The sequence below is a fragment of the Arachis ipaensis genome, chromosome B03 (assembly GCF_000816755.2).
Source record: "Arachis ipaensis cultivar K30076 chromosome B03, Araip1.1, whole genome shotgun sequence".
Classification (NCBI taxonomy): Eukaryota; Viridiplantae; Streptophyta; class Magnoliopsida; order Fabales; family Fabaceae; genus Arachis; species Arachis ipaensis.
The window spans coordinates 43,450,708-43,473,625 of record NC_029787.2 but is presented as its reverse complement, the minus strand read 5'-3'; the positions used below and the strand labels follow the sequence as shown (position 1 = coordinate 43,473,625).

The 22,918-nt window shown below is 38.1% G+C and overlaps 1 protein-coding gene across 1 annotated transcript; it reads left to right on the top strand.

Moving 5' to 3' along the window:
• On the top strand, positions 8,915-10,156 carry LOC107633049. Its single transcript, XM_016336685.1, has one exon. It carries the CDS (start codon positions 8,915-8,917, stop codon positions 10,154-10,156), a length of 1,242 nt encoding a protein of 413 aa, XP_016192171.1.

Below are 22,918 nucleotides of genomic sequence, written 5' to 3'. Positions count from 1 at the left end.
TAGTAACTTTTTAGATATTTATTAAGAATAAATAGTCAAAATCGTCCCTGAAAGATACCCAATTTCAATTTTGGTCCTCGAAAGATAAAGTTAATCGAAATCGTCCCCAAAAGATACACGATTGGTCACGTTAGTTCTTCCGTTAGTTGGATGATGACGTGGGGGCTAATGCCACGTGTCACAAGATGATTGGTTGACGTGTCAGCTCACTGACACCTGGCATGCCACGTGTTAGATCAGTGACACGTGGCATGCCACATGGCACTTGACATGTAAAAAAATTATTTATAATCAAAATAATCCTTGAAAGTTCAGACGCAAGTCATTTTCATCCCTGAAATTTTAAAAATTAATCAAATTAGTCCTTATATATATATTTTTTAATTTTTTTTTGATAATATTAAATTTAAAATATTTTTTAATACTACTAATTTTAATAGAAATGTAATTGACAATCAAAAAATTAGTAATTGTATATTTTCTTCTTAAAAAATTTTCAGTAAAATTATCTCTCTCCTTTAATTCTTGTTAAAATCTCTTTTATTCTTTTCTATTCTAAAACCTTTTTCTTACATTATTACATTTTGCTGGAATATATATATATACACTCAAAATTGAAATATAGGTATTTGTTAACCTAAATAAAGTTATATGCTAAAAATCAAAATTTATGTATGTTAACCTAAATGAAAGTAATACCGTAATGAAAAAAAAAAGATGTATAAATTTTTATTAACTTTGTTTAGGTTAACATACATAAATTTTGATTCTGAGCATATAATTTTGTTTAGGTTAATAAATACATACATTTCAATTTTGAGTATATATATCTTCCAGCAAAATGTAATAATGTAAGAAAAAGGTTTTAGAATAGAAAAGAATAAGAGATATTTTGACAAGAATTAAAGGAGAGAGATAATTTTATTGAACAAATTTTTAAGAAGAAAAGATACAATTACTAATTTTTTGATTGTCAATTACATTTCTATTAAAATTAGTAGTATCAAAAAATATTTTAAATTTAATATTATCAAGAAAAAATAAAAAAAATTATATAAGGACTAATTTGATTAATTTTTAAAATTTCAGGGATGAAAATGACTTATGTCTGAACTTTCAAGAACTATTTTGATTATAAATAACTTTTTTACATGTCAAGTGCCACGTGACACTGACCTGACATGCCACGTGTCACTGAGCTGACACGTCAACCAATCTTCTTGTGACACGTGGCATTAGCCCCCCACGTCATCATATGCCACGTGGCACTTAATGTGGCACGTCATCATCTAACTGACGGAAGGACTAACGTGACCAATCGTGTATTTTTCGGGGACGATTTCGATTAACTTTATCTTTCGAGGACCAAAATGGAGATCGATGTATCTTTCAGCGACGATTTTGGCTATTTACTCTATTTATTAATATATGAGGTTATATTAAGACTTTTTTTAATTTTGATAAGTACAAGTCAATTTTGAAAAGCTCCACTTTAGGTGTTTTTAAAAGTACTCCTATCTTTTAAAAGCTGCAAATATAAGTATATAGTCTTTTTGACGGGGAAATTCAGGCTAATTTTTTTATATGAAAAATATTGGTGTTTTTGTTGGAAATAAAATTATTTGGTATAATTACAGGTGGGTAGATTTTTTAGGTGGGAATCATCAACACGTGGGGCCGTATTGAACACGTGACAATATCCTGACCAACACATGAGGGCGTATTGAACACATGTCAAGTTACAGCGTTTTCTGCACATCCACAATACTATAATACACTAAAAATGTCAATATTTAACTAAAACACAATCTCTATTTCCATATTAAAAATAATTTCCGCGAAAAGTCACATACAATTGTCCTCATGTGATATTGATAATTAAAAATCGTTAGATAACAATTTAATCAAACATGTCAAATCATTTAACAATTTTTAACTAACAAAAATAATTGCACATAAAATTTTACTTCTTTTTTATTTACCAAACACAAAACAAAAAACTTAAAGCACAAGCACTTTTTTTTAAAAAAAAACTTTACTAAACTAAACCTACATTTACCACTGTCATTCTACAACTAATCCTAATTCTAATTTTCCCAAGACCCTAACACCAAGGAGCAGGGGATTGAAGGGATTTTTGTTTCATAATTAACTGTTATAGGGATAAAATTACTAAAAAACTAGTACTTTTAATTTAGAAAAAAATTTTGAAAATTAAAATAATATTTTTTTTAAAAATCCAATTATCAATTCAGTCAGTCTATCCCATAATATTAACTAAATTTTTAAAATGGTCCTCTAGATTTAGTCCGTGTATCAATGTTGCCCCTCAATTTTCAATTGCACTAAATGTATCCTCCAGTTTGAGTCCCGGGCTACATACAAATCCCTTTACTCAATTTCGGCGTGAGCCAGCAATCAGGCGCTGACCTAGCCCTGCCATTGCCATGTAGGACGTCTGAAACGACGTCATTTTGCTTGTAAGCGCAAAATGAAAAAGAACAACATTGTATTGTTGTGCAGGGGGTATTGAAAGGTTTTTTAGGTAAGGGTCATCATTCACAATTCTTTCTTCTTCTTCTTTTCTTAAACCATTTTTTTTCTCCTCCTCCAGAAATATCGCGATAGTAAGGCACCTTCACAATAAGAATTTCTCACTTTGTTAGCACGAGAAGGAAGGATGCCAACCATAGGAAGTTGTTGAAGCAGAGGGTACGATCATGGTGAGTATAGACGAGGTTAGCAATATTGTTACCGATTGAAAAAAAAATTTGGATACTCATTGATCATTCTTTATTTGAGTTATTTTTTGAGGTGATTTTATTGCATTTATATTTTTATTAGATTATTATGTTATTAGATTTTTGTGGTTATTATGTTTGGGAGGGATTTCATTTAATCTGTTTTTCGATGTATGAAACAGGGAATTTTTTTTCATGAATGTTACTCATGTGGAGTTTGATACACTGTTAGTGCTGCATGTATTTAATTTGTTTATTTATATATGTTGGAGATGGATAAAGTTTTGGATATTATGTTTCATCATAAAATTTTTTTAAAAAGGGTGTTGACGAAAATGTGGGGTACTATCCTGATAATAGAAGATGCTTGGGTAATCTTGAGGTGGATAGGTTGGATGTATTTTATCTGAGAAACTACTTTAAAGAGCTAGGTTATGACAGAATGAAGGAAGGTTAGTGGCTTGTACCTGGGAAGAGCATGGAGTTGGATTTAAGGAAGTTAAACACTAATGCAGAGTTAAGAGAGATGTGTCAGATGGGTTCATAAAGCCAGGATCTTATTGATGTTTTTATTGAACATGAGGTTTCATCACCTGAACTGCTACAAGGGAAGGAGATTATGATCTATGTTGATGATCAAGTAAGGGATGTTGGAGAGCAAGCAAACAAAGATACCGCATCCGTTCCACACCATTGTGCTAATCCTAATGCTAAAAAAACTCCCACTGTTAATATTAGTCGACCAAGTGACCAAGTACCCAAAGCCTCAGTTATGGTGCCTAAGGAACAACAACTAAAAAAGAAGACTAAGATAATCCCCAAATTAACTGAAACCAAAGTGAGCAGGAGGTATTGCTTGAGGTCTGCTGCTGTGGTAGGTTACACAAAGGGTCAGAAAAAATCACAAGGTAGCAATATACCTGTAATGTTGTTGTCCTCTGATGAAGACTCCTCTAATTCTGATGAGAGTGCAGAAGATGAGCCCTAAAAACCAGTTAGGGAAGACAGCTTATCTGATTTATGTGTTGGGAACCCTATTCCTTCACGTAAGCAAAAATATAGAAAGGAAAATACAAATAAGAGTGCTGAAAAGGGTAATGGTAAGGGTTTGGGGAATGAGAAAGAGAAGATATGTGTTGATGATGACACTTTTGTAGAAGATATTTTTGATTTTAAAATAGATCTGGATTCGTGAGAGGTGGTGATAAACCCCAATTTTGTGGTTTATCTTGTGTAGAATTTAGGGGGTTTTATCAATATTTTTCACACTTATTCATATAAATTGCATGGTTTTGTTTTCCCTTCCTAATTTTGCTTCATGGTTTAAAACATGCTTCTGTAACCCTAAAAACGCCAATTTTTAATCCTCTTCTATTACCATTCGATACTGTGATGTGTTTGTTAAGTGGATTTAGGATCTATAGGGCAAGAATGGCCTAGAAGGTGGAAAGGAAGCATGCACAAGTGGGAGGGACATGAAGAATGAAGCTTTGGAGAATTGGTGGCGACGCGCACGCGTGGCTGATGCGCATGCGTGGACGCATGTATCTAGGACTGGCGTGCAAAAGCTGGCGCACTCACGTGGTGATGCAAAATTCCACTGACGCGTATGCATGACCGACGCGTACGCATGACCGACGCGTACGCGTGGCCTGAGGAGTTCATATGACGCGCACGCGTGATGCCCAGCACGTGACAGCATTAATGAAATTGTGGTTGGCGATTTCTGAGAGGTTTCAGGCCCAATCTGAGCTCAATTCTGCATGGAAAAGGCCCAAGGAACCAAGGGGGAAAGGGGGGACTCAATCATTCAGACAATACACATAATTTTAGCTAGTTTTTTGTTCTTATTTTCTAGGGAGAGAAACTCTTACTTCTCTCTATATTTAGTTTATTTTGATCTTCCTTTGTTGAATTTCTGAATTGGGTCTTGTTAATTTTAGTTTCAATTACTTAATTTGAGTTCTCTAGTTATAATTTTGTTTAGATCTTGTGTTGAATTTGTGTTTTCTTCTCATTTCTTCTTTTCTTCTCATTTTATGAACTTTATGGATTTTAAATTTCTATTAGTGCATTGATGTTTTCTATGATTGATAGTGTTATTTGAGTTGTTTTCCATTGATAATTGTTAGTGGGTACTTGTAATTTCTAATTAATTTGCAATTTGAATATGTTTTTAGTTAGTGCATACCATGTGTTTGATGAAATATTTCCTTTGATTATGGAGTAGTTTTCTATACTCTTGGCCTAGTTTAAGGGAATTGGGTGAACTTGAGTCATTGGGTCTAATTGATTTGTTAGTTTGAGAACCCTTAGTAGTCAAATTGATACCCATTGACACCAATCTACTACTAAGCCAATTAGTTGTTGGATTGGGACTTATGAGTTGAAATTGATCAAGCCATTTGACGTACTTCACTTGTAGAAGTAGACTTAATGAGCTTGGTTCCTCAAAATTATCAATATATGGTTATTAGACAAGGATGGTGACCCCAATTCCTATGCCTAGCCAAGAGTTTCTTTTTATAATTCATATTTGAAACCCAAAAATCCCAATTGTTTGATTCTTGTTATAGTTAGTTTAGTTGTTCACTTAGTCTTAGAATAGAAGTAGCTTTATATGTTATCTTGTTAGAGTGAATTTACTTACACTTTACTTTAGTTACTTACGACCCAAGACTAATACTCTCGGTTACTTTTTATTGGGGTTGACTTTGTGACAACCATATCAAAATTTGATCGATAGGATTATATGTTGGTCTAGGACTATACTATGACAATGATTTGAATTTTTATTGATGAAAATTCTAGACCGACCATAATCTTGCCATCAAATTTTTGGCGCCGTTGCCGGAGAATGGTTGCAACGTGTGTTTTGATATTGGTTATGTGAATATGTGAATATTGTAGATAGTTTACTTGCTTTCATTAGTTTGTTTTTAGTTTAGATTTCCTTTAATGCATGAGCTATGACTTCTAAGTTGAATGATTCGGTCTTAACCGAATTCTAACTTAGCCGAGTTTGATCCCGAGATTGAAAAAACCTTACTACATACTCAGCAAGCTAGACGGCAGTTGGATTACACAGGTAGTGCTTCGATCTCTCTTGAGAAACCCTCTGAAACACTAGACCAAACCGAGAGTGATCTAGAGTCCTCATTCAACGAAGGAACTTCCTATTCCTTTGTTGGCACTACTGATACATCTTTCCATACTACAGGTGAAAATCACATGGCGGCGCCACATAGGATTACCTTGCACAAACAAGGAGCACTAGATCTCATTCTTCAACCGTTGCAAGCTAGGTATCCGAATCTTGATCCTAATTTTGAGCTGAAGAATAGTCTGATTAACTTGCTTCCTAAGTACCATGGACTACCGAGCCAAGACCCCATTAGGCATTTGAGAGACTTTCAAGTAGTTTGCTCTACGGCTCGAAGGCATGGTGCTTATGAGATTGCTATCATGGTTTTTGCTTTCCCCTTCTCTCTTGAGGGGATGGCAAAAGAATGGTTCTACTCCCAACCTGATGAAGTGGTGACTGAATGGGACCTATTGAGAAGAGAGTTCTTAGATAAGTTCTTTCCTCCGGAGAAGACCGACTACATCCGGAAGAAAATTTTCGGTATAATGCAAAGAGACCAAGAGACACTCTATGAATATTAGACTCGATTCAAGAGGTTGTTGGAATCTTGTCCACATCATGGGTTAGATACTCACTTGCTCATTAGCTATTTCATTGGAGGTCTTTGTGCAGCGGATAAGAGATTGCTCACCGCCTCTAGTGGTGGTTCCCTTTTTAAGAACAAGACGGCGGCGGAAGCATGGAGTTTGATCAATGATGTCGCTGAAGCTACCCAACATGTGAGAGTGAGGAACAATCCTCCCAAGAGTGTGGTGGAAGCACCTCCTTTCGAATCGGCTTTGACTAAAGTGCTTGGAGAAATGACCACTCTCATCAAGGAGATTCACCAAGGGCAAAAGGCATCTCAATCAATCCAAGCCATCCAAGCCCCACTTCGAATCCTCTAACTTGAAGGACCTCCTAGAGTGTGTGGTTTGTGCTCTACTGATGAGCGGATAATTTATACGCTTTTTGGCATTGTTTTTAGGTAGTTTTTAGTATAATTTAGTTAGTTTTTACTATGTTTTTATTAGTTTTTTATTCAAAAATCACATTTTTGGAATTTACTATGAGTTTGTGTATTTTTCTGTGATTTCAGGTATTTTCTGGCTGAAATTGAGGGACCTGAGCAAAAATCTGATTCAGAGACTGAAGAAGGACTGCAGATGCTGTTGGATTCTGACCTCCCTGCACTTGAAATAGAATTTCTGGAGCTACAGAAACCCAATTGGTGTGATCTTAATTGCGTTGGAAAGTAGACATCCAGGGCTTTCCAGAAATATATAATAATCCATACTTTGCCCGTGTTTTGACGATGCAAACTGGCGTTCAAACACTAACTTCCTGCCCTATTCTGGAGTTAAACGCCAGAAACAGGTTGGAAATCAGAGTTAAAAGCCAGAAACAGGCTACAACCTGGCATTTAACTCCAAAAAGAGTCTCTACACATGAAAGCTCAATGCTCAGTCCAAGCACACACCAAGTGGGCCCGGAAGTGGATTTCTACATTATTTACTTATCTTATGTAACCCTAGCTACTAGTCTTGTATAAAAACTACTTTTAGTGATTTATTTTATATCTCTAGTTAGTCTTTGAATAATTTTACGTTCAGAGATCACGTTTAGGGGGTTGGCCATTCGGCCATGTCTGGACCTTCATCACTTATGTATTTTGAACAGTAGAGTTTCTACACACCATAGATTAAGGTGTGGAGCTCTGCTGTCCCTCATGAATTAATGCAAAGTACTATTGTTTTCTTATTCAATTCAAGCTTATTCCTTTTCTAAGATTTTCGATTGCCCTTCAACCATGATGAATATGATGATCCGTGACACTCATCACTATTCTCAACCTATGAACGCGTGTCTGACAACCACTTTCGTTCTACCTTGGATTGAGCGCTTATCTCTTGGGCTCCTGGTTCAGATCAGAGTCTTCGTGGTATAAGCTAGAATTATTGGCGGCCATTCCTGAGATCCGGAAAGTCTAAACCTTGTCTGTGGTATTCCGAGTAGGATCTGGGAAGGGATGACTGTGACGAGCTTCAAACTCGCGAGTGTTGGGCGTAGTGCCAGACGTAAAAGGATCATTGGATCCTATTCTAACATGATCGAGAATCGACAGATGATTAGCCATGCGGTGACAGCGCATTTAGACCATTTTCACTGAGAGGACGAGAAGTAGCCATTGACAACGGTGATGCCCAACATACAGCTTGCCATGGAAAGGAGTATGAATGATTGAATGGAAGCAGTAGGAAAGAAGAGATTCAGAAGGAGCAAAGCATCTCCATACGCTTATATGAAATTCTCACCAATAAATTACATAAGTATCTCTATCTTATTTTATGTTTTAATTATATTTTAATTATCAAATCTCCATAACCATTTGAATCCGCCTGACTGAGATTTATAAGATGACCATAGCTTGCTTCAAGCCGACAATCTCCGTGGGATCGACCTTTAATCACGTAAGGTTTATTACTTGGACAACCCAGTGCACTTGCTGGTTAGTTGTATCAGAATTGTGAAAAAGAATTAAGATTCAGAACGTGCGTACTGAGTTTTTGGCGCCGTTGCTGGGAATGAACAATCACGATTTCGTGCACCATCTACTACCGCACATTACACCAACCAATGCCATCAAGTCCAAGAGGATTACACTCTTGTGGTAGCTAACAACTACAACAACCGTCTACCGTATCAATCTCAAGGTCAAAACAATTACTCTCGTGGTAATAGTTCTAATCAAGGGTAGAGGGACAATGCCCAAGGAAACAACCACAATCCAAGATAGAACCAAGGCAATTCATCTTCTCATTACCACAACAACAACCAATCTTCTTTCTAATACCACAACAATAACCACCAAGCCAACCATAACCACCATAACCAACCATACCAACACTAACAACAAAACCAAAACAACAACCATAGATACCAAACGCCTCACCAAAGACAACAAACCAATCAACCTTCTCCTTCTCTCACAAACCAAGGTGATGACTCTCACCGTGCACTTTACCAAGAACAAGAGAGACTTAGGGCTATGATAGAGAAAAATAAAGAGAATACTAGGACTCTTAATGCACAAGTTGGTACTATGAGTGCTCAAATGTTCTCCATAGCCGAGATTCTCTCAAGGTTGACCCTACCTCCTACCAACAATACCAACACCAACCAAGCCTCTAGCCCACCTAGCCTTCATTCTCAACCTATCCCAAACCCAAGGGGTAGCATCAATGCAATCACCTTGAGGAGTGGTACAACGCTTGAGGAAGTTGAACCCAAGCCCATCAAGTTAGTGGAGGATGTTCCTAATATAGAAGTTGGTGAAACAATAGAGATAGATGAATATGAAAAGGAGGAAGAAGTTGCAAAGGAAGAAGAAGAACAATTGAGGGCCAAGGAACCGAAGCGGAAGAACAACTCAGAGGAACAAATACCTATACCACTCTTTGATGCCATACATCAAGTTCCGAAATATGCTAAGTTCCTTAAGGATGTGTGCACTCATAAAGAGAAGACTGGTGGACTAAGGATGAATCTATTAGGTAATTCTGTTTCTTCTGTGATAGATGATTTTCCTGAAAAATATAGTGATCCCGGTCCTTGTTTGGTATTTTGTATGATTGGTGAGATTCAACTTAAGGATTGCATGTGCGACCTAGGGTCGTGTGTGAGCATTATGCCACTCTCGATTTATGAGAAGTTGAACCTTGCACCGTTGAGGCAATCCGGAGCTAGGTTTGTGCTTACAGACAAGAGTATAGTTTCAGTTGTGGGTATTGCTGAGAATGTATTGGTGAGAATTCAGGATATAATATTTCCGGTGGATTTTCATATCCTAGAGATACCTTCCATTGATTCGGATAGGCCATCCTCCATCTTACTTGGGAGGCCATTCTTGAAGACATCCCGGTTTAAATTAGATGCATTTTCGGGGGATTACTCATTTGAAGCCAAAGGGAAGGTGGTGAAGTTTAAATTGGAGGAAACCATGAGGCAACCTCTAGAGGTGCATTCAATTTTTGGTTGTGACATTGCTGAAGATGATGTAATTGAAGAACACTTTGGAAGTGATGATGAGATAATTGTCAATAGAAACTTGGGTATAAGAGGACTTAGCAAGGAAAAGGGAAAGGATCCACAACTTCCACATTCTCAAGCAAACAAGGCACCCAATCATGGTTCAACTAACAAGTGGAAGCATCTTCCCTTAAAGGACATTCTTACCAAGAGCAACAAGAAGGGAAAGATAGATGTCCTTGAGGATATTCCAAAAAGATGATCTTAAGCTCATGACCATTCAACTTAAGGACGTTAAAAAAAAGTGCTAGGTGGGAGACACCCCACCATGGTATGATCCTCCTTGTACATAATTTCTTGCATGTAGTTTTAGGGTCCTTGTTTGATTTTGTTGAATTTGTTTAAGCGTGCCTGATTTTGTTGATTTTGTTGGGCTTGTTAGAGTTTTCATGAGGATTTCATTAATCTTAGTTTGGTTAAATTGGCAATTTTGAAGAAAAATGCTTGATTTTGAGTATTGCCCGAAATTCTAAGTGTTTTTGAAGTACCTAGCTTGAATGAATGCCAAGATTGTGCTATAATTGTCTTCCCTCATGTTTCTTGTAAAAAAAAAGTCGTCCCATGCATGGGTGTGGACGACGCGTACGTGTCGATTTCAATGCCACAACTCCTGCACAAAAACCAGAGAGTTGTGATGGAACAGTGCGAATTTCACGCTGGGAGCACAATCCTTCCCACGCGTGCGCATCGGTGACACGTACGCGTCACTGGTCTATCTTGCACACCCACGCGTGAGCGTGGACGACGCGCACGCATCGTTTGCTATGTTACAACTCCTAGTACAAAAACTGGAGAGTTGTGCTGGAGTGGTGCTGCCTTTGTGCGAAAAGCACATTTTTTGGCCCCATGCGTGCGCGTCAGAGCGTCCCCTTTCTTTTTGCTGGTCATGCGTAGGCGTGGACGACGCTCACGCGTCATGTCCCATTTCCTACTCCCCACGTGTATGCATGGGTGAGGCGTGCGCATCGCATGACTGATGCAGCTAACAAGGCACGCTGCCCTGTTCTCTTCTTTTCCCTTTCTTTCTTCTACTCTTTCTTCCTTTCTTCTCCCCTCTCCTTACCACCCCTTTCCCGCTCACAACCACCGGCGACCTCAACCACCAGTGACCTCCACTTCTGGTGGTCCCACATCTTCTCTCTCCTCTCTTCTTCTCCTTCTTCTTCTTCTCCTACTCTCACTTACACCCAACCTCACTTTCTTCCTCTTTTAAGGTTTTATTTCTCTTCTTCCTCTTTTGTTCCTTTTTAAAATTTTTCTTTACTATTGCATTTGATTACTTTACTCTCTTTGTTCTTGGTTGAATTTTGACTTTGTTGTTTGTTTGTTTGTTTGCTCACTCTTGTTTCTTTTCTTCCCTTTTATTTTCTTGTATGGGTGTTGAATCTCATTTACTTTTGAATTGGTGAATTATTTCATTTCTCTTGGATGTTTGTGCTATGGTAAATGACATTCTATTTTGGGGCATATTCCTCTTGAACTCATCAAACTTTCTTGTTATTTACAATTTGTATACCAAGTGTTTGTGAAAAAAGAGCCAATGACATCTTTGTTCATTGTTGATCTTTCTCTTTCAACTTAGTGCCTCTTTTTCACAACACTTGCGCTACATGAGCATTGAGCGTCATTTCCATGATTTTTCATCATCAAATACTCATTAATTGTGGTTTGCTATGCCTGTAGCGTCATGCAAGAATGAGTGATTCAATGCTCTCTAACCCCATATTCTTCAATTTCTAGACTTCATTGTCTTGGAGTTAGTTGAGCCAACAGTTTTTCTATGACTTTCACTACTCTTGCATGTGTTTATCATTGTGTTGTCGATGCTTGAGCCTACCCTTCTCATGCTTTATTCTTGCATGCCTCTTTCACTCTTGCATCTAGTGATAGTGGGATACCTCTATGATTATTTTGACGTCTTACTTGCATGTAGTAGCTACCATGTTTTTAAGACAATTCACTCTTTTGTGGCATTAATTTTCACCTGCACTTTATTAATTACGGTTTTTGTCTCTCTGAGCTTAATATTTTTCTCTTTTCTTCCTTTTTAGGATGGCCACTAAAAAGGAAAGGAAAAGACCTCCAAAAAGCCATCTACAAGGAGAGAAACTCAAAGAGCGACCACTAAGGCACCGACTTCCTCAAAGGACAAGCCACTTGCTAAGCGGTTGACGAACTCTAGCTGCATTGATGAGGCAGAAAAGGAAGTTCCCGCAAGATCCATCAACCCAGCTACGGTGAAAACCGACAATCTAGAGTCCACCTCGGATCATGGCAAAGAAGTAATTAAGAGGTGAACTTGGAGACATCCTTGTTTCACCATCATATGGCCATTGCGAGTGACACTCCCTGACCCACTCTGTTCATCATTAATAGCACGGAGGACCGTGCAAATTTTCTAAGTGTGGGGAGGTCATTTACCGACTTCTGTAAGTAACGACCATTCTTTTCAACACCCAAATCTTAATTTTCTTTTGTCAATTAGGATAATTTATATTGCATGGCTAGTTTTTGCATTTAAACACTCTTTGCATGGTAGTTGTTTCTTGCTAGGACTACTTGGTTTGAGTGATGATTCTTTTCCAAGAAACTGTTTTTAGGGCACTGATAAACCCCATATTTAGGGTTTATCTTGTGCTTGATTTAGGGGATTTTATGATCTTTTACCCACATTTATTCAATGAAATAGCATAGTTTCATGATTGTCTCCCAATTTGTGCTTAAGTATGAAAACATGCTTTTTAGACCCTTAATTGTTACTTCTAATTCACCTTTGATTCCACTAGATGCCTTGATATGTTTGTTAGTGATTTTAGGTTGAAAAGGCTAGGAATAGATCAAAGGAATGGAGAGAAAAGCATGCAAAGTGGAGAAATCATGGAAAGGCAAGGATTTAGGATAAGATCAACGAAGCGCACGTGCAACAGACGCGTACGTGCGGATTGTGAGGTCGCAAGGTGACGCGTACGCGCACATGACACGTACGCAAGGGTGGAAAAATTGTCAAGCGACGCGCACGCGCACTGTACGTGTACGCGCCGATGTTCGCACGTGACCCACTTAAAGTGAATCCGCTGGGGGCGAATTATGGGCTTTCCAGGCCCAAATCTAACTTCTGATGCTATTTAACCCAAGGAATGAAGAGGAGTCAACATACTTTAGACACTAGTTTAGTTTAGTTTAATTTTTGGAGGGAAAGTTAGTTTTAGAGAGAGAAGCTCTCACTTCTCTCTAGGATTAGGATTAGGTTAGATCTAGCTTAGAATTTCTTAGATCTAGGTTTAATTCATGCTTTGATTTACTTTTCTCTTTGTAATTCTTCTTCTTCTATCTTTCCTCTCTCTAGTTTTGAATTTAATTCATGTAATTCTCTACTTTTATATTGATGCACTTTTGTTTCTTCTATTTTCATTTCAATGCAATTTATGATTCATGTTCTTTTATTGTTGAATTGCTTAGTTCATTTTACTTTCCTTTTATACCTTCTAAGTGTTTGATGAAATGCTTAGTTGGATTTTAGTATAGAATTTTATGATTTTAGCTTGGGAAGGTAACTTAGGAACTCTTGAGTTACTAATGTCCAAGTAATTGATGATTGGGAGCCATTAACTCTAGATCTCACTAATTGAATTGGTGGAGAGCTAGGACTTATGGACTTGGATTGATATAGCTCACTTGACTTTGCTTTACTACTAGTTAGATGATGACTTAGTGGGATTGATCCTTGCCAATTCTCATGTTGTGGTTAGTGATAGGGATAGAGATCTTTGACCACCAAAACTTGCCAAGACCTTTTTAGTTGTTAGTTTATTTTCATTGCCATTTACATTTCTTGTTTCTTATCCCAAAAACCCCAAAATATCTCATAACCAATAACAAGACACTTTATCGCAATTCCTAGGGAGAACGACCCGAGGTTCCAATACTTCGGTTTATAAATTTAGGAGTTTGTTTTAGTGACAAACAATCTTTTGTATGAAAGGATTATTGTTTGGTTTAGAAACTATACTTGCAACGAGAATTCAATTGTGAATTCTAAACCATCAAAAATCCCGATCATCAAAATGGCGCCGTTGCCGGGGAATTGCAATGGTGTTATGTTATTGGTTATTGTATATATGTGAATATTGTGAATAACTTTATTTTTGGATTGTTTGTTTGTCTTTGTTAGTTTTAGAACTCTATTAGTTTTGTTTTTATTTGTTACTATGAATTCTCGTCCTTGTGGTTTTGGATATGGTTATGACTATGTTGTAGGTAATGGAAACTTGAGTGATGGCTCACATTATGGGAGAGATGAATTTTGAGAAGGGAGCCACATCCCTATGAGCAATCACCATGGCAACCTCCTCATGCAAGATACTATGATGGTAATCCTTCCTGTAATGCATATCATTCCAATGGAGATGATTGTTCTTATCATGATTATTCCACTCAATCACCATCATTCCATGCACCATACTCTCAACATAGTCCTCAAACACCATCATTCCAACCACCATATTCTCAACCCACATGCTATTTCTACCAATTTCCTCCACAAAATCCTAATCCATATTCTCCCTATGCATATCCTTGTGATAATTATGAACAAGCAACCATTGAATCACCACCACTCCAATATCTTTACCCTTCAAACCAAGTTCCCATGGATGATACACTTGGTATTATTCCTCAAGAGCAAGAAGAGCTCCAAACCGCACTCACTAGTTTCACCTCTACCCTCCAAGAACTTATGTCCCGTATACTTCCACCTTCTACCAACAACCAAAATACCTTCCAACCTCCAAGCTTTGATGAACCTCCTTTCCAACCACATAATGAAATCTCCTTTCCAACACAACTCTCCATGGAAGAATATCCATGTCCATCAATCCAAGAGCAATATGATCCTACTTATGTTAGAAAAGCGGAACAAGAATCAAAGGATCGTCTCAAGGAAGAAATGGATCGGCTTCAAGCAACCATCCGCCAAAAGTTGGACTCGTGGGATTCACGCCACAAGCAAAACATGTCCGGGATAATTATGGAAAAGCAACCGAAAAGGGAAGTATGAGGGAGATTTTAGAGTCTCAAGTTGAGAACAAGGAAGTGGAGTGTGTTTTGCAACAAGTGGAAGAGAAGGAGATTGTTGAAGAAGAAGAAGTGGAAGAAGACCTAGGGGAGGTTGAAAAAGAAGGACGTTCCATCATTGAAGACAACTCTACATCAAGTGACAATGGTGATCTTGTTGGAGCTTCTTCCATAGGATGTGAAACTGGTGCACGGAAATCATGATTCACACTTTTCATAACTCCGCACAACTAACCAGCAAGTGCACTGGGTCGTCCAAGTAATACCTTACATGAGTAAGGGTCGATTCCACGGAGATTGTCGGCTTGAAACAAGCTATGGGAATCCTTGTAAATCTCAGTCAGGTGGATTCAATTGGTGATGAAGTTTTAATAATTAAAAGATAAATAAAACATAAAATAAAATAAAGTTACTTATGTAATTCACTGGTGGAAATTTCATATAAGCGTCTGGAGATGCTTTGTTGCTTCTGAACCTCTGCTTCTCTATTGTCTTCTTCCAACCATGCGTTACTTCCTTCCATAGCAAGCTGTAGGATCCTCTCAGTGAAAATGGTCCTCTACGGTTTCTGCACGGCTAATCAACTGTCGGATTGCTCGTCTCGGATGAAAAATACCAGGTACAGCTACCGCATGGCTAATCATCTGTCGGTTTCCACTAGCGTCGGAATTAAATCCATTGATCTTTTTGCACACTATCACTGCGCCCAACATTCGCAAGTTTGAAGCTCGTCATGGTCATCCCTTCCCGGATCCTACTCGGAATACCACAGACAAGGTTTAGACTTTTCGGATCTTAGGAATGCTGCCAATAATTCTAGCCTATACCACGAAGATACTAATCTCACAGACTCGGTCCGTGTATTAGATATCCAAGAGAATATACTCCAACTGTCGTCCAATGACTACGTTGAACATCATGTAGACCGCTTTGTGGTTGTCAGGCACGCGGATCTTGGCTAAGCGAGTAACGAAGATTGGGTGATTGTCACGGGTCACCCCTTCATTCTAACTTAACTGAATTAAGTATGAGAGTATATCTTGGAGAAAAAGTAGGCGTGAATTGAATAGAAAACAGTAGTAATTGCATTAATTCATGAAGAACAGCAGAGCTCCACACCTTAATCTATGGGGTGTAGAAACTCCACCGTAAAAAATACATAAGTGAAAATAGTCTAGGCATGGCCATGAGGCCAGCCTCCAAACATAAACAATGGTCTCTCCGTATGAAAAGTCTCTGAATACAATAGTAAAAAGTGCTATTTATACTAAACTAGCTACTAGGGATTACAGAAAATAAGTAACTTAGTGCAGATAGTGCAGAAATCCACTTCTGGGGCCCACTTGGTGTGTGCTTGGGCTAAGAATTGAAGCTTTTTTGTGCATAGGCTCTTCCTGGAGTTAAACGCCAGCTTTAGTGCTAGTTTGGGCATTTAACTCTAATTCTGGTGCCAGTTTTGGCGATTTACGCCAAGATGTTTTAGGCTGGCTTTGGATGCCAGTTTGGGCCATCAAAGCTTAGGCAAAGTATAAACTATTATATATTTCTGGAAAGCTCAGGATGTCTACTTTCCAACGGAATTGAGATAGTGCCAATTAGGCTTCTGTAGCTCCAAAAAATCCACTTCGAGTGCAGGAGGGTCAGAATCCAACAGCATCTGCAGTCTTTTTTCAACTTCTGAATCAGATTTTTGCTCAGGTCCCTCAATTTCAGCCAGAAAATACCTGAAATCATAGAAAAACACACAAACTCATAGTAAAGTCCAGAAATGTAATTTTTTAATAAAAACTAATATAAATATAATAAAAAGTAATTAAAATATACTAAAAACTATGTAAAAATAATGTCAAAAAGGGTATAAATTATCCGCTCATCACAACACCAAACTTAAATTGTTGCTTATCCCCAAGCAACTGAAAAAAATAGGATAAAAAGAAGAGAATATATAATGAATTCCAAACTTATCAATGAAGATTAGCTTCAATTAGATGAACGGGACTTGTAGCCTTTTTGCTTCTGAACAGTTTTGACATCTTACTTTATCCTTTGAAGTTCAGAATGATTGGCATCTATAGGAACTCATAATTTAGATAGTGTTATTGATTCTCCTAGTTCAGTATGTTGATTCTTGAACACAGCTACTTTATGAGTCTTGGCCGTGACCCTAAGCATTTTGTTTTCCAGTATTACCACCGGATACATAAATGCCACAGACACATAACTGGGTGAACCTTTTCAGATTGTGACTCAGCTTTGGTAGAGTCCCCAGTTAAAGGTACCCAGAGCTCTTAAGCACACTCTTTTTGCTTTGGACCTCGACTTTAACCGCTCAGTCTCAAGCTTTTCACTTGACACCTTCATGCCACAAGCACATGGTTAGGGACAACTTGATTTAGCCGCTTAGGCCAGGATTTTATTCCTTTGGGCCCTCCTATCCATTAATGCTCAAAGCCTTGGATCTTTTTTACCCTTGCCTTTTGGTTTAAAGGGCTATTGGCTTTTTCTGCTTGCTTTTTTTTTTCGCCACTTTTTCTCTCTCTTTTTTTTCTACAAGCTTTTCACTGCTTTTCTTGCTTCAAGAATCAATTTTATGATTTTTCATATTATCAATAACATTTCTCCTTTTTCATTATTCTTTCAAGAGCCAACAATTTTAACATTCATAAACAACAATATAAAAAATATGCACTATTCAAGCATTCATTCAGAAAACAAAAAGTATTGCCACCACATCAAAATAATTAAACTAATTTCAAGATAGAATTCGAAATCATGTACTTCTTATTCTTTTGCAAATAAAAATATTTTTCATTTAAGAAAGGTGAAGGATTCATAGGACATTCATAGCTTTAAGACATAGACACTAGACACTAATGATCATGTAATAAAGACACAAACATAGATAAAACATAAAGCATAGAAATCGAAAAACAGGAAAATAAGAACAAGGAAATTAAAGAACGGGTCCACCTTAATGATGGCAGCTAGTTCTTCTTCTTGAAGATCTTATGGAGTGCTTGAGCTCCTCTATGTCTCTTCCATGCCTTTGTTGTTCCTCCCTCATGGCTCTTTGGTCCTTTCTAATTTCATTGAGGATAATGGAGTGCTCTTGGTGCTCCATTCTTAGTTGTTCCATGTTGGAACTTAGTTCTCCTAAAGAGGTGTTGAGTTGCCCCCAATAGTTGTGTGGAGGAAAATGCATCCCTTGAGGTATCTCAGGGATTTCATGATGAGGTATTTTCTCATGCTCTTGTTGAGGTCCATGATTGGGCTCTCTTGTTTGCTCCATCCTCTTTTTAGTGATGGACTTGTCCTCTTTAATGAGGGTGTCTTCCTCTATGACAACTCCAGCTGAATTGCATAGGTGACAGATGAGATGAGGGAAGGCTAACCTTGCCAAAGTAGAGGGCTTATCCGCCACCTTGTAGAGTTCTAGGGATATGATCTCATGAACTTCTACTTCCTCTCCATTCATTATACTATGAATCATGATAGCCTGGTCTATTGTAACTTCAGACCGGTTGCTAGTAGGAATGATAGAGCGTTGGATGAACTCCAACCATCCCCTAGCCACGGGTTTGAGGTCAAGCCTTCTTAGTTGAACTGGCTTGCCTCTTGAGTCTCTCTTCCATTGAGCTCCTTCCACACAAATGTCCCTAAGGACTTGGTCCAACCTTTGATCAAAGTTGACCCTTCTAGTGAAGGGATGAGGATCTCCTTGCATCATTGGCAAGTTGAATGCCAACCTCATATTTTCCGGACTGAAATCCAAGTAATTCCCCCGAACCATTGTGATCCAATTCTTTGGGTTCGGGTTCATACTTTGATCATGGTTCCTAGTGATCCATGCATTAGCATAGAACTCTTGAACCATTAAGATTCCGACTTGTTGAATGGGGTTGGTGAGAGTTTTCCAACCTCTTCTTTGAATCTCATGTCGGATCTCTGGATATTCACTCTTTTTGAGCTTGAAAAGGACCTCGGTGATCACCTTTTTCTTGGCCACAATTTTATAGAAGTGGTCTTGATGGACCTTTGAGATGAATCTCTCCATCTCCCATGACTTGGAGGTGGAAGTAATTGCCTTCTCTTTCCTCTTTCAAGAGATTTCTCCGGTCTTAGGTGCCATTAGTGGTTATGGAAAAATAGAAAAGCAGAGCTTTTTCCACACCAAACTTAAAAGGTTTGCTCGTCCTCAAGAAAAATAAGAAAGAAAGGAGTAGAAGAAGAAGAAATGGAAGAGATGGAGGGGAAAAGTGAATTCAGCCAAGGGGGTTAATTGTGTATGAAGTGTGAAATTGAAGGTTGTAAGGAGGGGTATTTATAGGGTAGGAGGGAGAGGGAATTCGGTCATGAAGGGGTAGGTTAGGGAGGGAAATGGTTTGAATTTGAATGGTGAGGTAGGTGGGGTTTATGATGGATGGATGTGAGTGATGAAGAGAATATGGGGAAGAAGGTAGGATTTGATAGGTGAAGGGTATTTGGGGAAGAGTTATTGATGGGATTGGTTAAGGGTATTTGGGGAAGAGTGTTATGGAAAGGTGTGAAGAGGAGAGAAGAAGACGTAGGGTAGGTGGGGATCTTGTGGGGTCCACAGATCCTGAGGTGTCAAGGAATTCTGCTTCTTGAACCAATCTGGCGTTCAAACGCCCTTTGTGTGCCAATTCTGGCGTTTAACGCCAGCTCTGCTACCTTTCCTGGCGTTAAACGCCAGTCTGCTGCCCCTTTCTAGCGTTTAACGCCAGCCAAATGCCAGACACCAGACACCCCTTTCTGGCATTAAACGCCCATTTTACTATCCTTACTGGCGTTTAAACGCCAGTAAGCCTGTCTTCTTGGGTGTGCTATTTTTGATGCTATTTTTTTATTTTGCTTTGATTTTGCAGTTATTTTTATGACTTCACATGATCATCAACCTAAAGAAAACATAAAATAATAATGGAAAATAAATAAATATAATTAAATAACATTGGGTTGCTTCCCAACAAGCGCTTCTTTAATGTCAATAGCTTGACAGTGAAGCTCTTAGAGAGCTTCACAGAGACTCAGAGCTTAATGGTGGCCTCCCAACACCAAACTTAGAAGTTGAGTGTGGGGGCTCTGTTTGACTCTGTATTAAGAGAAGCTTTTCATGCTTCCTCTCCATGGTTACAGAAGAAGATCCTTGAGCCTTAAACACAAGGTAGCCCTCATTCAATTGTAGGACTAACTCTCCTCTGTCCACATCAATCACAGCTTTTGCTGTGGCTAGGAAGGGTCTTCCAAGGATGATGGATTCATCTTCATCCTTCCCAGTGTCTAGGATTATGAAGTCAGCAGGGATATACAGGTCTTCAACCTTCACTAAGACATCCTTTACAAGTCCATAAGCCTATTTCCTTGAATTGTCTGCCATCTCTAATGAGATTTTAGCAGCTTGTACCTCAAATATCCCTAGTTTCTCCATTACAGAGAGTGGCATGAGGTTTATACCTGACCCCAGGTCACACAGGGCCTTTTCAAAGGTCATGGTGCCTATGGTACAGGGTATTAAGAATTTTCCGGGATCCAGTTTCTTCTGAGGTAATTTCTGTTGAGCCAGGGTATTTAGTTCATTAATGAGCAATGGAGGTTCATCCTCCCAAGTCTCATTACCAAACAACTTGGAATTCAGCTTCATGATTGCTCCTAGATACTGAGCAACTTCCTCTTCAATAATATCTTCATCTTTTTCAGAGGAAGAATATTCATCAGAGATCATGAATAGCAACAGTAAGTTCAGTGGAATCTCTATGGTCTCTGTATGAGCCTCAGATTCCTTTGGTTCCTCAATAGGGAACTTCTTAGTGGCCAGTGGACGTCCATTGAGGTCTTCCTCAGTGGAAATCACTGCCTTTCCCTCCTCTACAGGTTCGGCCATGTTGGACGTGTTTATGGCCTTGCACTCTCCTTTTGGATTCTCTTCTGTATTGCTTGGGAGAGTACTAGGAGGAGTTTCTGTAACTCTTTTACTTAGTTGACCTACTTGTGCCTCCAAATTTCTGATGGAGGACCTTGTTTCAGTCATGAAACTAAGAGTGGTCTTAGATAGATCAGAGACTATGGTTGCTAAGTCAGAGAGGCTATGCTTAGAATTCTCTGTCTGTTGCTCAGAAGATGATGGAAAAGGTTTGCTATTGCCAAACCTATTTCTCCCACCATTATTATTGAAGCCTTGATTAGTCTTCTGTTGATCCTTCCATGAGAAATTTGGATGATTCCTCCATGAAGGATTATAGGTGTTTCCATAGGATTCTCCCATGTAATTCACCTCTTCCATTGCAGGATTCTCAAGGTCATAAGCTTCTCCTTCAGGGGAGGCTTCTTTAGTACTGCCTGATGCAGCTTGCGTTTCAGTCAAACTCTGAGAAATCATATTGACTTGCTGAGTCAATATTTTGTTTTGAGCCAATATGGCATTCAAAGTATCAATCTCAAGAACTCCTTTCTTCTAAGTTGTCCCATTATTCACAGGATTTCTTTTAGAAGTGTACATGAACTGGTTATTTGCAACCATTTCAATGAGTTCCTGGGCTTCTGTAGGCGTCTTCTTCAGATGAAGAGATCTTCCAGCAGAGTGATCCAATGACATCTTGGACAATTCAGATAGACCATCATAGAATATACATAAGATGCTCCATTCTGAAAGCATGTCAGAAGGACATCTTCTGATCAATTGCTTGTATCTTTCCCAAGCTTCATAGAGGGATTCACCTTCCTTCTGTCTGAAGGTTTGGACTTCCACTCTAAGCTTGCTCAACTTTTGAGGTGGAAAGAATTTGGCCAAGAAAGCATTGACTAACTTTTCCCAAGAGTTCAGGCTTTCTTTAGGTTGTGAGTCCAACCATATCCTAGCTCTGTCTCTTACAGCAAAGGGGAAAAGCATAAGTCTGTAGACCTCAGGATTAACCCCATTGGTCTTAACAGTGTCACAGATTTACAAGAATTTAGCTAAGAACTGATGAGGATCTTCCAATAGAAGTCCATAAAACTTGCAATTCTGCTGCATTAGAGAAACTAATTGAGGCTTCAGATTAAAATTTTTTGCTCCAATTACAGGAATTGAGATACTTCTTCCATAGAAATCAGAGGTTGGTGCAGTAAAGTCACCAAGCACCTTCCTTGCATCTATACCATTGTTGTTATTTTCGGCTGCCATGTCTTCTTCTTTTTCGAAAATTTCTGTTAGGTCCTCTCTAGAGTTTTGTGCTTTAGCTTCTCTTAGCTTCCTCTTCAGAGTCCTTTCAGGTTCAGGATCAGCTTCAACAAGAATGTTCTTATCCTTTTTCCTGCTCGTATAAAAAAGAAGAGAACAGAAAAGAAGAGGAATCCTCTATGTCACAGTATATAGATTCCTTTATGTGAGTAGAAGAATAGAAGAATAGAATGAAGAAGGGAGAAGAAGAAGAATTCGAACACAGAGAGGGGGAGAGGGTTCGAATTATAAATAGAAGAGAAGTGTTAGTAAATAAATAAAATAAATAGAAAGAGATGAGAGGGAAGAAGAATTCAAATATTAATTAAAATAAAATAAAAAATATTTTTATTTTTAATTTAATTATTAGTTATAATTCAAAAATTAAGAAGAGAAATAAAATAAAATTAGAATTTAAAACAATTAGTTAATTAAAAGGAAATTTGAAAAAAAGTGTTAGTAGTTTATGAAAATTAGAGAGAGAAAAGTAGTTAGGTGGTTTTGAAAAAGATATGATTGAAATAGAAAACTTTTTAAAATTAAACAAAAAGTCAAGTAGTTAATTGAAAAAGATTTGAAAATGAATTTTGAAAAGATAAGAAGTTAGAAAAAGATTTTGAAATTAAATTTTGAAAAAGATATGATTGAAATCTATTTTGAAAAAGATTTGAAAAGGAA

Bases quoted from the DNA above. Each gene is read 5' to 3' on its own strand.
- LOC107633049 (XM_016336685.1), top strand. From the start codon at position 8,915: ATGATAGAGAAAAATAAAGAGAATACTAGGACTCTTAATGCACAAGTT.